The sequence below is a fragment of the Macrobrachium nipponense genome, chromosome 6 (assembly GCF_015104395.2).
Source record: "Macrobrachium nipponense isolate FS-2020 chromosome 6, ASM1510439v2, whole genome shotgun sequence".
Classification (NCBI taxonomy): Eukaryota; Metazoa; Arthropoda; class Malacostraca; order Decapoda; family Palaemonidae; genus Macrobrachium; species Macrobrachium nipponense.
Genome location: NC_061108.1, coordinates 56,215,614 through 56,229,002, shown reverse-complemented (window position 1 = coordinate 56,229,002; position 13,389 = coordinate 56,215,614). Strand labels below are relative to the sequence as shown.

The 13,389-nt window shown below is 39.7% G+C and overlaps 1 protein-coding gene across 1 annotated transcript in view; it reads right to left on the bottom strand.

Moving 5' to 3' along the window:
• The window catches only part of LOC135216266 (signal recognition particle receptor subunit alpha-like), a gene marked incomplete in the record, with an annotated part of 156,351 nt that overhangs the window by 84,490 nt on the left and 58,472 nt on the right, over positions 1-13,389 (bottom strand). Inside the window, 3 exon segments of the mRNA XM_064251431.1 lie at positions 679-828; positions 10,778-10,851; positions 11,049-11,087. Coding sequence (XP_064107501.1) covers positions 679-828; positions 10,778-10,851; positions 11,049-11,087 — 263 coding nt within the window.

The following is a 13,389-nucleotide window of genomic DNA, read 5'->3' as shown; positions in this document are numbered from 1 at the left end:
TTTCACATTTGCAATATGATGGTGGGTAGTGCTGCTGGATAAAATCTGCTCAGCCAATCAAGCAAAGGGTTTCCTGCACGAAAACTTTCTGGATCTTACTGATACCATAAGTTGGATTCCATTCTCCCTTTTTGGCACTTGTATTGATCATCAAAAACAACCATTTCTCCTCATATTTTCTGGTTTCCTTTGAGATGACCTTTCTTTCAGAGAAAATCATAAAAACCGAGATTTAACGAGTCACTATATAACATGTATTAATTAAAACCCAGTGCTGATGACATTTCCAAGACAGGATAACAAGAAATGTCAACTTGCAGGATATCACATGAATTGAGTCCAAATGCATGGGAAAAATCAATCTATGATGATATTGCAAAAGTAAGAAAGAAACCTACAATTGCAATAACTACAGCTACCCATGAATCAATCCTTATTTTTTCAAAATTACCTATAGTATTCCTTTAAACACCAAATCAATGTACAAAGTCAGCCTTGTTTCAGGTTTTAATAAGATTATTTTATAACAAATAATAAACATTATGAAGAGGTTTATGAAAGCATGTACTACTGTCACCTTGCCACGACTTATCTCTTCCACTTAAATTGACATGCAATCAACGATGTGTAACTGAAAACTATTACAATGAGGCAATGCAAAAACATCATTCAACTTACCTTCTTAACAGCTTTAGGGCTTTTTGTCTTCTCTGCCTTAGTCACCTTTGGAGTACGCTGCATCCTGTTGCGCAGTTTTTCCCTATTTTTTTCAAGAGCCTCCTCATCTAATTCACAGCTTTCATTCTCCTTAACTGCTGACACTTCAACCTTATAAGAAAAATTTGGTCTTAAAACCTACAAACCTTTATATACCATAATAATAAAAATGAATATCTTAAAAAACAAATAAATCTATAGATTATATAAAAGGCTCTTTTAAGAATGTTACCAAGCCACAGTAACAAGGCTTTCTAAGAAAAGTACAAAAGTTGTGAAGTAATAAGCTGTATCATAAAAGAGAATATCCACGACACTAATAATTCACTAATTTCATTTTTGCTTGGTAACTGCCAGTTTCTTTCTTTTGTTAAACCTTCAGATCTTCAGCTGGAAACCCTAAAAGTCAGAATTAACAAAAACCCTCAAAATCAGAGTCAACAAGACTATAAACCCCAGAAGGGTGGCAAATTAATAAATATGTGGCAACAGAAAATGGAACTAACAGATCTGAAATTCAGGAGACATCAGCAGACAGCAAAATGGATTTGCTACTCGTTTAAATATCTGGAGATCAGACGATTCCACAATTACACTAGGTGAACTATTTTATATTTTAGTTGTAGCCATGATAAAATTCCTAGCAAACAGTATCATTAAACCTGGAGCTAGAAAACCTCACGCTATTTGCTGCAGTACCCTGCCAAGTGTTGAAAGCACAAACAGCTCTGTCGAGTAAGGAAGAGTGCAGATGATCTTTGCCACTGTGGTACTTTTACATAACAAACATAATGAACTCACTTTACATCTGCGCTACAAGTCAACATTAAGAGGTAACAGTCAGCACCAGAAGATCACACAAGGAAGAAGAGTGAAAACAGATAAGATAACCTCATCTGGAAACATTCTAAAAAAATTTCTTAAAGGTATAAAATCCATTTTTTTTTAGTTCCTCGAGTAAATCTGGCAGCCATACTCAAAATAAAATCTGTAAAAACCGCTGTAAAAGTTCAAATTGGAGTATTTGTGTCTCACAATTCAAACTGGATTCAACTACATATTAACAAATCTAGCAATGTTGTCACTTCTCGTTTCAGAAGTTTATGTATGGAGACCAAGGGCGTCTCTTGTCAAATACTAATCCACGAACCTCACTTCCTTGTTAAAAGGCTGAATAATACCATTCATGTTCAAGTTATCAGAACCTCCTTACTTCTCCTATGGCTGAAACGTACCATTCAACAGTCCAGGTGACAGAAAATTATATTTTCATAATAAAATTAAGTTTCATTTATACTTAACAAGTAATTACATAGGTAGCGTTTCTACTCGCATGACAGTTTTTTTTAAATTTACAGTAGCAATTCTATTGTTTTGTGTAGGTGACAAGCCCTGCCCACTAGAGGAACACAAGAAACAACCTGGCCAATATGCTAACTTTTTTGTTCCCTTACGTCCATAAGAGGGGAAGAGGGCAGGCTCCAATTCTGTAATTACTTGGTAAGTATACATGGAACAATTTTATTATGATAATGCCATTTTCAAATGAGTAACTTACCAAGTAATTATATAGCTGAATCCCACATTCAATGGAGATGGGATACATGGATATATTCTACTTCAAAACATTAAAGCATGGTAATGACTTTGAAATAGAAAACTTAGCCAGCATTGAAACAATGCTTTAGTTTCCTTACCTGGTGACAGAGATACTGGAGGTGATTACTGCCTCTGGTAGGTGCTCAAGTTGACCAGTAGTGGCGTGGTGGTTGAGCTGTGGGTCGCCTCTACTTCAGTGGGAGCTTTGCAGTGGAGGATATGGCTGATGGCTAGCAATGCATACAAAAGTGCCCTTGCCCTGGGTGCAGTACCAAATAAAAAACAACCAGACATCATCATCACCTACTCAGAAAACACCACAATCATCCACTAAGACTGATGGGTACTCCAGGTACACAGTGACCCCGCCTTTCCAGAAACTTGAAACCCTCCACCAAGGTGATGGGATAGTATAAAGTGAGTGCTTCCTATGAATCCTCCCCCAATACCATACCAGCCACCAATAATGGCCCCAAGGTACTGCAATTATCAAACACTGTTTCCACCTCCTTCAAATAGTGAGATGAGAAAACAGACGCACCTCCAATAGGCTGAATGAAGAATGGAAGATAGGGACATATTGCGCTTGAAAGCTGAAGAGGTAGATACTGCTCTGACATCATGAGCTTTCACTTTAAACGTAGGCAAAATGTCCTCCTGAATCCGTGAATGCCTCTGAAATTTAAGTCCCTCAGAAAGAACAACAATGCATTCTCTCTTCCTCTGAGCCAAGAATGTCCATTAAATTCTTAATGGTAAATGAATGAGGCCAGGGCTTGGACAGGTCTTTGTCCTTAGCTATACAAAAAAAAAAATTTAGGGTGAAAGATTATAAACTGTCTCTTATCAGGAAAAATCTACCCTTTTATTGATGGCCTGACTATCTCCAAAATATTTAACAGCAGATAAAGCAACAAGGAAGAGTGTCTTACAAGACAGGTTCCTCAGAGAGGTAGAACAAAGGGGTTCACAAATAGGATGTGTCAGCCACTTTAATACTTTGTCTAGGTTCCAAAAGATCAGAACAACTTTCCTCTGCTGGGATATATCAAAGGACTTCATGAGGTTATCAAGATCAGAGTTAGACAAAAAATCCAGGCCCCTATGTTTAAAAACTGAGCTAGGCATAACTCAATACTAATCTGCAATGGTGGAAAAAGACAAATTTCTAGAGCTCCTTATATATAGGAAAAAATCAGCAACCTGTGGTATAGATGTCTCAGAAGAAGAGACATTATGTCTGATACAACAACGATGGAAGACTACCCACTTAGCCTGGTAAACAAGGCTAAAAGAGGTATTATGCATTGTGCATTAGCCTTTGCAGCTCCCCCTTAAAGGCTGTTTGAGCAAATGCCATTTTTTGGGAAGAAGTCTTGGAAAATACACCAATAACCGTAGATGGTCCGGGAACTACTCCTTCAGGGGCCAAAGTGGGGCTATGAGGGTCGTAGTTATGTTGTGATGAGTTTGAAATTTGTTTATCACCTCCCTTACCATACTCCGGCTGGAAAGGCATAAAGATCCAGATTGGACCGTTTTGCAGCATGGCATCCACAGCCGAATCGAGAGGATTCTTAAGGTTCTGAACCTGTGCTTACAAAGGACTGAAAACGCTAACAGCTATTTCATTGCTGTAAGGTGAGAGGTTGTAGTTGCAATGAAAGCGGGGCAGTTTCCAGTAATGAAAAACACAGGGAAGTACTACTTCTCATGGGCTGATCATATGGAAGTAGAGCTGGCAGGTCGGGGAGCAGGCGATGTCTTCCGTATATATCTGTCAATTCGGGGTGAACAATGAACAGTTGCACCCCTCCGAATACGAGATATTTTGAAGACAAACTCAGATGTCTGAAGAAAACATTCCGCATTATCGCAATGCGATGCAGCGGGAGACTAGTAAAGAACCGTGCGGTAAACATAAAGATGAAAAAGTCCAAAATATATATCTCTGTTGAAAATTCACGCAATATCCAAGGGGATGCAGATGTCATTCATGTAAGCGAGAATCCCCGTTAATCAGAGACCTAAGTCCGATATTGTTGGACAGAGAAAGGGTTCGGAGTCAATCATTGTAGGGGAGAGAGACATAACCCGACCGTGCATCTCGGAGAGCCAACTGGTACTGGGTTGTCTTCTGCAGTCCCCTACTCAGTTAGTTCTTGCTCCCTCGCTATCCTGAATTGCCAGGTAATCCATTCCTCAAAGGAATGCGTTCGGCTAGAATAATCGAACGTTAAAAAAGGGATCTATTATGCTCGAGCAATTATATTTAAACAAAATGGATTTCGGTAAATACAAAAAACTGAGGTGGTGTTGTCGTGACCATACCATAAGTATCTTAAAAATCAAAACTGGTTACTCCTGGGATCCAGACAGTCCCGAGTTGCAGTTCCATTAGGATATTAGTCTCTCGGTCACAAACCGTAGAATTAACTATGGTATGCGACTACCCCCCGGACAATTCAACTGCTTAACAGAATCATGTCTCGAGGGTAATATACGTCTTATATTTGTAGGTTTCTGTACAACGACTTCCATCCTAAATTCTTTTCCCTTCGAGGAATGAGAATAAGGATTGGAAATCTAAACCCTTACTTCTCTAGTCAAGAGAGTGAAGGAGAAGTCTTCCCTTAAGGAAAGCTTCAACAGTAAAAACAGAAAACCCGAAGACGAAAGTTCAAGCCAAACTGAATGTTCGCTTCTATATTCCAGGGTTGGTCGTCTACTGACAGATATTCTTACTTCAGTAGCAGTTCTTCTTGCAAACGCTAGAAATTCCAGGAATTCGAGCATTTGGCGAGGTTCCCGATTATCATAAAAACAATTATCGGGGATTCTCTATATTAAGTCCTGCGTGGCCTTTTGGGCTAAGGCAGAGGATACCTCATTCACCAACTCTTGTGCTGAAAGAGGCGCATAAAGCAGGTTCGATGAACTGGGGTGACCTCATAAGCAAGGAAAGAATAAATTTGGGCTCTTTTCTTAAGCATTCCTGCCGAGAAAAAACACCGCCAACTCGTTGGAACCATCTCTAAGTGTTCCGCCCTTGTCTGAAGCCTCTTTTCTTCAAATTTCTAGCCACCGGTCTTGTGTTCCCTCTACTGAGGGATCTTCCTCGAAAGGGCCGAGAAACTCGAGGCAGAGGAGTAGTTTCCTTGAGTTTCTGTGCTCCAAAACTTGTTGGTAGGACTTTCCTTGCTGCCTTTGTCATTAGATCCTGCGTAGCCTTTTGGGCTAAGGCAGAGGAGACTTCCTTCACTAAATCTTGTGGGAAAAGATGTGTGGAAAGGGGAGCAAACAGTAGTTCCGCTTTTTGAATGGGTGTGACCCCATTCGAAAGGAAAGAACACATTTGGGCCCTTTTCTTCAGGATTCCCGCAGAAAAAAGAGCTGCTAGCTCGTTCGACCCGTCTCGAAGAGCTTTGTCAATGCAAGACATCAGGTGAACAAGCTCTTCCGTATCAGCAGACTTGAAGGTTTCTATTTTCTTCTCCAAAGATCCCAGAGTCCAGTCTAAGAAACTAAATACTTTGAAGGCTCTAAACATCCCTTTGAGGAGGTGGTCCATTTCAGAGGTAGACCAAAAAACCTTCGTCTTTCCCATGGCCGCCCGACGAGAAGAGTCCACAAGACTCGAGAAGTCCCCTTGGGAAGAAGCGGGAACTCCCAGACCGAGAGCTTCTCCAGTATCATAACAGATGCTAGATCTGGACGCTAATCTGGCCGGAGGAAATAAGAAAGCTGTCTTACCTTGGTCTCTCTTCGTGTCCATCCATTCCTTCATAATTTTCAACGCTCTCTTCGAAGAGCGCGATAACACCATCTTTGTGAAGTCGGACTTCTTAGTTGCCTTCCCTAGAGTGAACTCTGAAGGTGGAGAACGAGGGGCAGCTGGAACAAAGTTTTCCGGAAAAAGTTCCGTGAAAACTTTCATAAGTCTTTTCAAGTCTGACGAAGGCTGTAGATCACTTCGATTCTCTTCGTCAGAAAAGTCTTCCATCGGACGAAAAGGAGAAGGGGGGGGGGGGGGGGGGGGGGGGGGGTCATCCTTCCTTTCTTCCGATCAACCCATAACCGGCGTAGCGATGTCATTCTTCGTCGGTGCTTCCAATGTTCTTGACGCCTGGTGTCCTGGCGTCGAGAATCCTGACGCTCGGCTTCCTGGTGTCGAACTTCTTGACATTTGGCGTCCTGCTGTTCAAATACTTGACATTCGGCGTCTTGGCGTCCAGCCTCTTGACACCTGGCGTCCAGCTTCTTGACTCTTGGTGCTCTGTCGTCGAGAATCTTGACGATCGGCGTCCTGACTTTCAGTTTCTTGACGCCTGGCGTCTTGGCGTCCAGCCTCTCGACGCTCGGCGTCTGGCGTCCAGAATCTTGACGCCTGGCGTCCAGAATCTTGACGCTTGGCGTCCTGGTGGCCAGAATCTCGACGCCTGGCATCCTGGCATCCAGGCTCTTGACGCTCGGTCCAAGCTTTTGACGTATGCTGTCTTTGCTTGTAGTAGGCTGATAAGACTGCATTAATGAGGAGAGCTTCTGCTGCAAATCTTGCAGTAAGGAAATCTGCAGAGCTTCTTGCTGCTGGGGACAGACTGGGGAAGCCGCAACATCAATATCTCTCTCTTCATCCTGTTCGGCTAGAGACGAACATCCTGAAGACGAATGCCAAACCGCAGGAGGAGCTGGAGCATGAACTGAAGGCATCCAATCGTCCGATACTTCCTTTCCTCCTACCAAAGACAACGGCCGCCTGTGCGACATCTTGCGTCTTAGTTTGGTAGGAGAGCAAGCATCAGAGTCGAAAGAGAAGCGTTCCGGAGTTGCAGCCCGCACCGAAGGCCTCCCCCCGTCCGATATTTCCTTGCCTCCTACCAAAGACGACAGCTGCCTGTGCAACATCTTGCGTCTTGGCTTGGTAGGAGAGCAAATATCGGAGCTGGAAGGGAAGCGCTCCGGGCTGCTCCAATGACTACATCCTGGCAGTTCTTGACGCTTGGTGTCCTGCTCTACTGGATGTTGTCTTTTAAGGGGTCTAGATTTCGAAGTCTGACGCCAGCCCCGTCTGGGTACTGCGTCGTCAGACGACGAAGAAAACACTTTAACCTCGCCTTTCCAATGGCGAGGGTGAGCGTCCTGGGGATCGTCAACAGGTACGCTCTAGGGGACGGCCACTCGGGAGCTAAAACGTCTCGCCTCCCTTCGTCGGTCGACATTCCTTCTCACAGGGGTTGGTGAGCTTGGAAGAGGTCTAGGACTAGGAGCGCGACAGATCCGAGCGGTCGCACCCTCCACTGCACTTGCACTGATTTTAGTACTGTAACTTGTGATTTTAAGATCTCTCACATTCGACCATGATTTCTCCCTGTTTCTACGAGGGATTCTACCTTTACCAAGGGCTTGAATGGTCGCTATAATGTCCTTTAAAGTTGGACCAACACCTGTATCAGTAGGGGGAATAGGAACTATTACTACGGAAGCATGATCAATAGGATCACTAGCAAGGGAAAGAGAATTGTCAATTCCCTGACTATTTCTAGAAGAGCGAGACATACTACTCTTTGCTCTCCTGATCTTATTCTTTTCAAGCTTGCTCTCCTGATCTTATTCTTTTCAAGCTTTCGCACATAGCAATAATATCCATCCACTCATTTTTAGGTAAATGGACACATTCTTCCTCCTATCATCCAACTCACCACTCTTGCCTCTAAATTCATATAAATTGAATGAGGATCTATCGAGGCTTTAGCAAGCCGAGTATTACATCCTCTCACTCACATTCTTACACTCGTAGCAGTCAGACATGTTTGGAAAATGCAAAAGAGAGATCAAGAATAAGCAAGAGTCAAAGCAATAATATTCTAAATCAAACATTCTCTTATCATCATCATTCATTATGATCCATCATCATTATCAAGATGATCCACATGCACCCAACAACAAGTGAAAGCCAAAGCCAAAGTGTACTTCACCAAATAACTGTGAAAAAACACGGGCCAAACATCAAAATTCCAACGATACCACCGATGTCGGCGGCAGGGAAGATCTGAGGAATAATTGGAACGGTTCTACATACCTGGGTAGAGGGCGCACAGGTGGTGCACCTGACTACCCAATCGGCGATTGCCGCGAGTTTTGAAATTCTGCCGTGACGTCAGGGACGTTAGCTATATATATAACTACCAGGTAAGTTAGATGTTTAAAAACAAAACATTTTAAAATATCCATGGAAAAGATGCATATCTATTATGTTTGTATTCTATCATATGATACTAATATATGATTATTACATACTCAAATTTTATATCTCATGTAAGATGCGACCCCCTTAAAATTAGCTCCAAAATTCAGGCTTCAAAAGTCGCATGATACGCGAGTACATACTGTAAGTCACTTATGGACTATTGAAGTGAAAGTAATATCTTTTGTGCTAAATTCATCCAAATCATATGCGTTACCTCGTCCATCGCTCAAAGCCTGTTGTAGATCATTATATGAGCATGCCCATACATCAAGGGTTAATGTCAGGCAAATCGAATGCTTGACTTCCCAAGCAGAAATGATCACTTGTTCCCTCAAAGAGGGATGGAAAATCCTGTGTTTCTTTCCTCTCAGGTTCCAGGTGTCGAAGAATTTTCCTTGTCATCTGAATGAGATCTGCAAATTTAACACCTTCCTCTAGAAAATCCTGAGTTATCTGTCCAAAACTCAATACCAAGTCCAGAGTAGTCAAAGATTTAGATGTTCTAGTTCGTTCCTGATCATGTTTGCAGACTAGAGATTCCGAACGACGGTCTTACATCTCTGATGACGGGAAGACGAGCAGAACTTAGGTGATGCTGGATATTTTCTTTATTTACTGAGCTTTGTCAAACAGTAAAGGGGAGAACAATATTCAGGTACCTCATCCCTTATCCCTTTTGTCTATGAGATTTACATGTCGAATCACACTTCTAGAATGTGACCGGGAAGTATCTCTAGAAGAGACAGAAAAACATCTATGACGGGATGATTGACATTTCTTGCTGTGTTTTCCTGGTCTGCAGGAAGCAACGTGCCAAGTCACACTTCTAGAACGTGATCAGGAGATGCTCTCAGAAGAAGATGATGACTGGAAATCCTTTCTTACAAGAGAAAAATGAGTACAGTGATGTTTTGAAACTCCTGGAGAAAAACTGGGGGAGTGAGAGTCCAAAGAAGCAGAACTTCTCTGCACTCAAACTCCACTAGGACCCGGTACCAGATTGGCTAAGACGGCAGGAGACACTCTCCCCTTGCTCCTCTGGTATCCACTGGGACCGGTATGGGGCTAGACGTGAAAGCACCTGGCACCTTACTCCCACTCAATATTCCGTTTTCTTTACTGAACTGGTCGTATTAGTAACTGTCTCATTTCCTTTATTGAACTTAGAAGGGGCTGACATTATCTCTTGCTGGGTGAGAACTTTCTGATCAGAGGAAGAAAGGGATGGAAGATTTCTTCCTATAGTAACAGGTAACTGAGAAGAAGCAAAGATGGCAGGAGATGGAATACATGGAAAGGAGGGGAGAAGGTTATCCATGGATGGTGGTATAGCTCTCTCTGTTACACATATTACCCATTCTTATACTTCTAATACAAAGACAACCAAGATTCATACTCTCTACACATTAAAGTTCAAGAACAATCTTGCCATCTGCACTTGGAACAAACAGAATAAGAGTTAACAACCCTCTAGTTGTTAACCCTCATTCCGTATTTTTCTCCTTTTCTAGTAATACCCAGACATTTACAGGACACTGGTTTTGCTGTTCCTTTCATGATAGGAAGAAAACACACTAAATCCTCAAATATCCACTGTGAAATGCCTGCAGCACTATTACATATTTGGGTAGAAAAACACAACATGTACCACAATACTAGGAAAAAGGATAAGTTAACTTCTAAGTTACATAGCAACTTGAAAATTATGCAGAGCATATAAAAGCATGCCTTTAGTAGCTAGTGCTACTCTTCAAGCGAGTCTATCATAGCCATCTGCGCATGCACGCCTAAGGATACTCCTAGTCACACGATGTTGTGGGGTTGCATCAGCATCAGAAGAACTACAAAACTAAACTTCTTAACAGACAACAACACAGAAAAATTCTTGAAACTGCATAAGGAGTCAGAGGGGGATTGGATTATAGATCTTGGACAGGGATATTGAGTATTTCATATAAAGAATAATCAAACTTTCAGCTGATCATATAGCAATAGTTGCTTATAACTAAAAGGATCATGATACTATATAATTTTGATTTTTTCAAGTTTTTTATAAGTAAAAAAACCCATAATAATAGAAAGTGTGAGAACTAAATTATGAAAAACATCAGAATAATCAACATGAGATGCATTGATCACAGCCAATAATCAAATGTACATAGTTTGCCATCAAATCACCTTAATTAGCAACTTAAAAAATATTTATCAACTTACATCATCCACATCTTCATTTATGTCTTCCTCCTCTTCCTCCACATCCTCAATCTCCTCAATCCTGCTCTCTTTGCCTGCAGTTACAAATCAGTAAAAAGGTTCTTTAGTTTATATTACCTATAGAAAATGCATTCAAAGTACGTATATACTTATTTTATATCTCTTTGATAAGAATATATCAACTTTAATTAAAAAAACACACCATAATATATAAGTCAACATAACTCAGTCGAATATATAGTAATAAGAGATATAAATTAGTATTACTTACTATTATTATTGCATTCACCATTTCTCTTCTTCCCTTTACCTGGAACATAGATTACAAGAACCATCACCAGTGTTTATGTTAAATTGTACATGCAATGAATGAATTAAAAGCAATACTATTCATTGTTAGTTTGAAGTAATGAGTAGAGTATACCTTAAGACAAATCAACATTTAATAATACATATTACAATTTAGTTATTTCCACAAGAAAACCCTTAACCATACCATGTCCCTCATACAAATTCAACATGCCTGACAAACAGGTAAAAAGTTAAACAAATTTACCTTTGTATTTGCAATATACATATGTTCCTAATACAGTATAAACAAGTTTCAAAACATTTGTTCTTTGAATAAATAAGATACTACTGAATACTAAAGAAGAGTACAACCCATGAAGAATGATCCCAGTTTTTTTACACAATCTAAAAAACTTTGAGTAATAACCACATTTTCAGTTATGAAAAACACCTGTAAAATTATTTAAGTGCTTTCCAAATGCTGTCTAATAAAATATCAAAAAGACAATTAAAGTAAATGACTGTATACTGTATGGCTAATATTACATTTACATAATATATATACATATATAGATATATATATATATATATATATATATATATATATATATATATATGTGTGTGTGTGTATTTCCAAATGAATACACAAATGAGTAAGTTATGTCTTATGTAATTTAAACTCTTGATATTTAAAAATTGACCAGGATCTACAGAAATCAAAATATGGCCATAAAGATTAAAATACAAAACAAAATAAAAATAAACCTTCCATAGAAAGCCACTTTCTGAAATAGAGTCAACCCCCTGTATTTGCATTCTCGAGTTTCATGGACTCACCTATTCCCGGATTTTTCTGTGGAACCCATCTAAAAATATTCGTAGGAGGACTTGCTAATTTGCACATTTTTCCAACAATATATAATCACTAATTAGTGTATTTTGATGTTATTTTCATAACTAAATACATTTTTATGATACAAAAATGATTTACTAATTTTCAAATATCAATATTGATTGATAATGTATTAAGTTCAATAAGAATGATATCAAATAATAAAAATATTAATCTCTCTCTCACTGATGTTTTTTGTAGAATAAATAAAAGTAAACAACAATAATATCAACTCATTAAAGTAAAAAATATAATGAATTAGTAAGATTTTAGTTTCAAATTAATAAATTATGTAAAATTTTAAAGAAATACGTATCATCCCTCATATTTTTGTCAAATACTTGGAAATGTCAAGAAACCTGACAACAAGGGTGATGGAGTGTTGCCATCTTAGTGGGTCTCTAATAAGTGCTGACATTTTAGCAGTCAAAGGATATACTGAAATTCTCTCTCTCTCTCTCTCTCTCTCTCTCTCTCTCTCTCTCTCTCTCTTTTACTGAAATGAGAATTTTCATGGTACACGTATGTACTGTTTATTAATATTTTCAATAATAATAATAATAATAATACCAGTCTTTGATTAATAAAGCCTGTTCTGAATAAAATACCACTTTCAGCATCATCCCTAATATGAATATTGGACAATTATTGCGAAGTATCGCTGAGCCAGAAAAGCGTGTAATAAGGAAAATAGAAAAGACAATATATAAGATTAATTCGCTGAATTCTGCCATTTTATTCAACAGAACTTGTTTAAAAGAGGGTCTTCTTCCAAAATAATAATAATAATAATAACAATGATGATGGTGATGATGATAATAATAAATATAAAAATAATAATAATAATAATAATAATATTTCGGAAGGAGACCCTCTCGTAGACATGTTTTGTTAAAAATGACTGCTGCTTCAGCACTATTAATCTTATAAAGAGTCTTCTCTATCTTTCTGATGACGGCTTTCTCAGTTGTTGTTCGCTTAGACTGGCGAGCAACGCACCAAAGGGCATGGTAAAATTCGGTTGAGTCATTTGATTTATTATTGCTTATACAATTCTCTCTATTTCTCTCTCTCTCTCCGTCTCTCTCGTCTCTCTCTCTCCTCTCTCTCTCTCTCTCTGTCTCTCTCTCTCTAACGCGACGTTTACTCCTGATCGACAGGACATTATCAAGCAATAACTGCTGAGGGACTGAATTCCAGTGGCGAGTCCTTCTCCTTTTATCGTGGTGTTGCGAGCTCTCCAGTACGGTCAGAGCACTTCTCCGGTAGGTCGAGTTTTTTTATTGGTTCCCGGAAAGGTGACTCATACGGCGGGCGTTGACAAGTCTTGCAGACCTTCTCAGGTAGGGGGTATCACCGGGAGCCTCTTGATTGGCTTCTACCTGCGTGACGTCACCCCTGGTATTATTCTCATGTCCGGTGTTCGTTC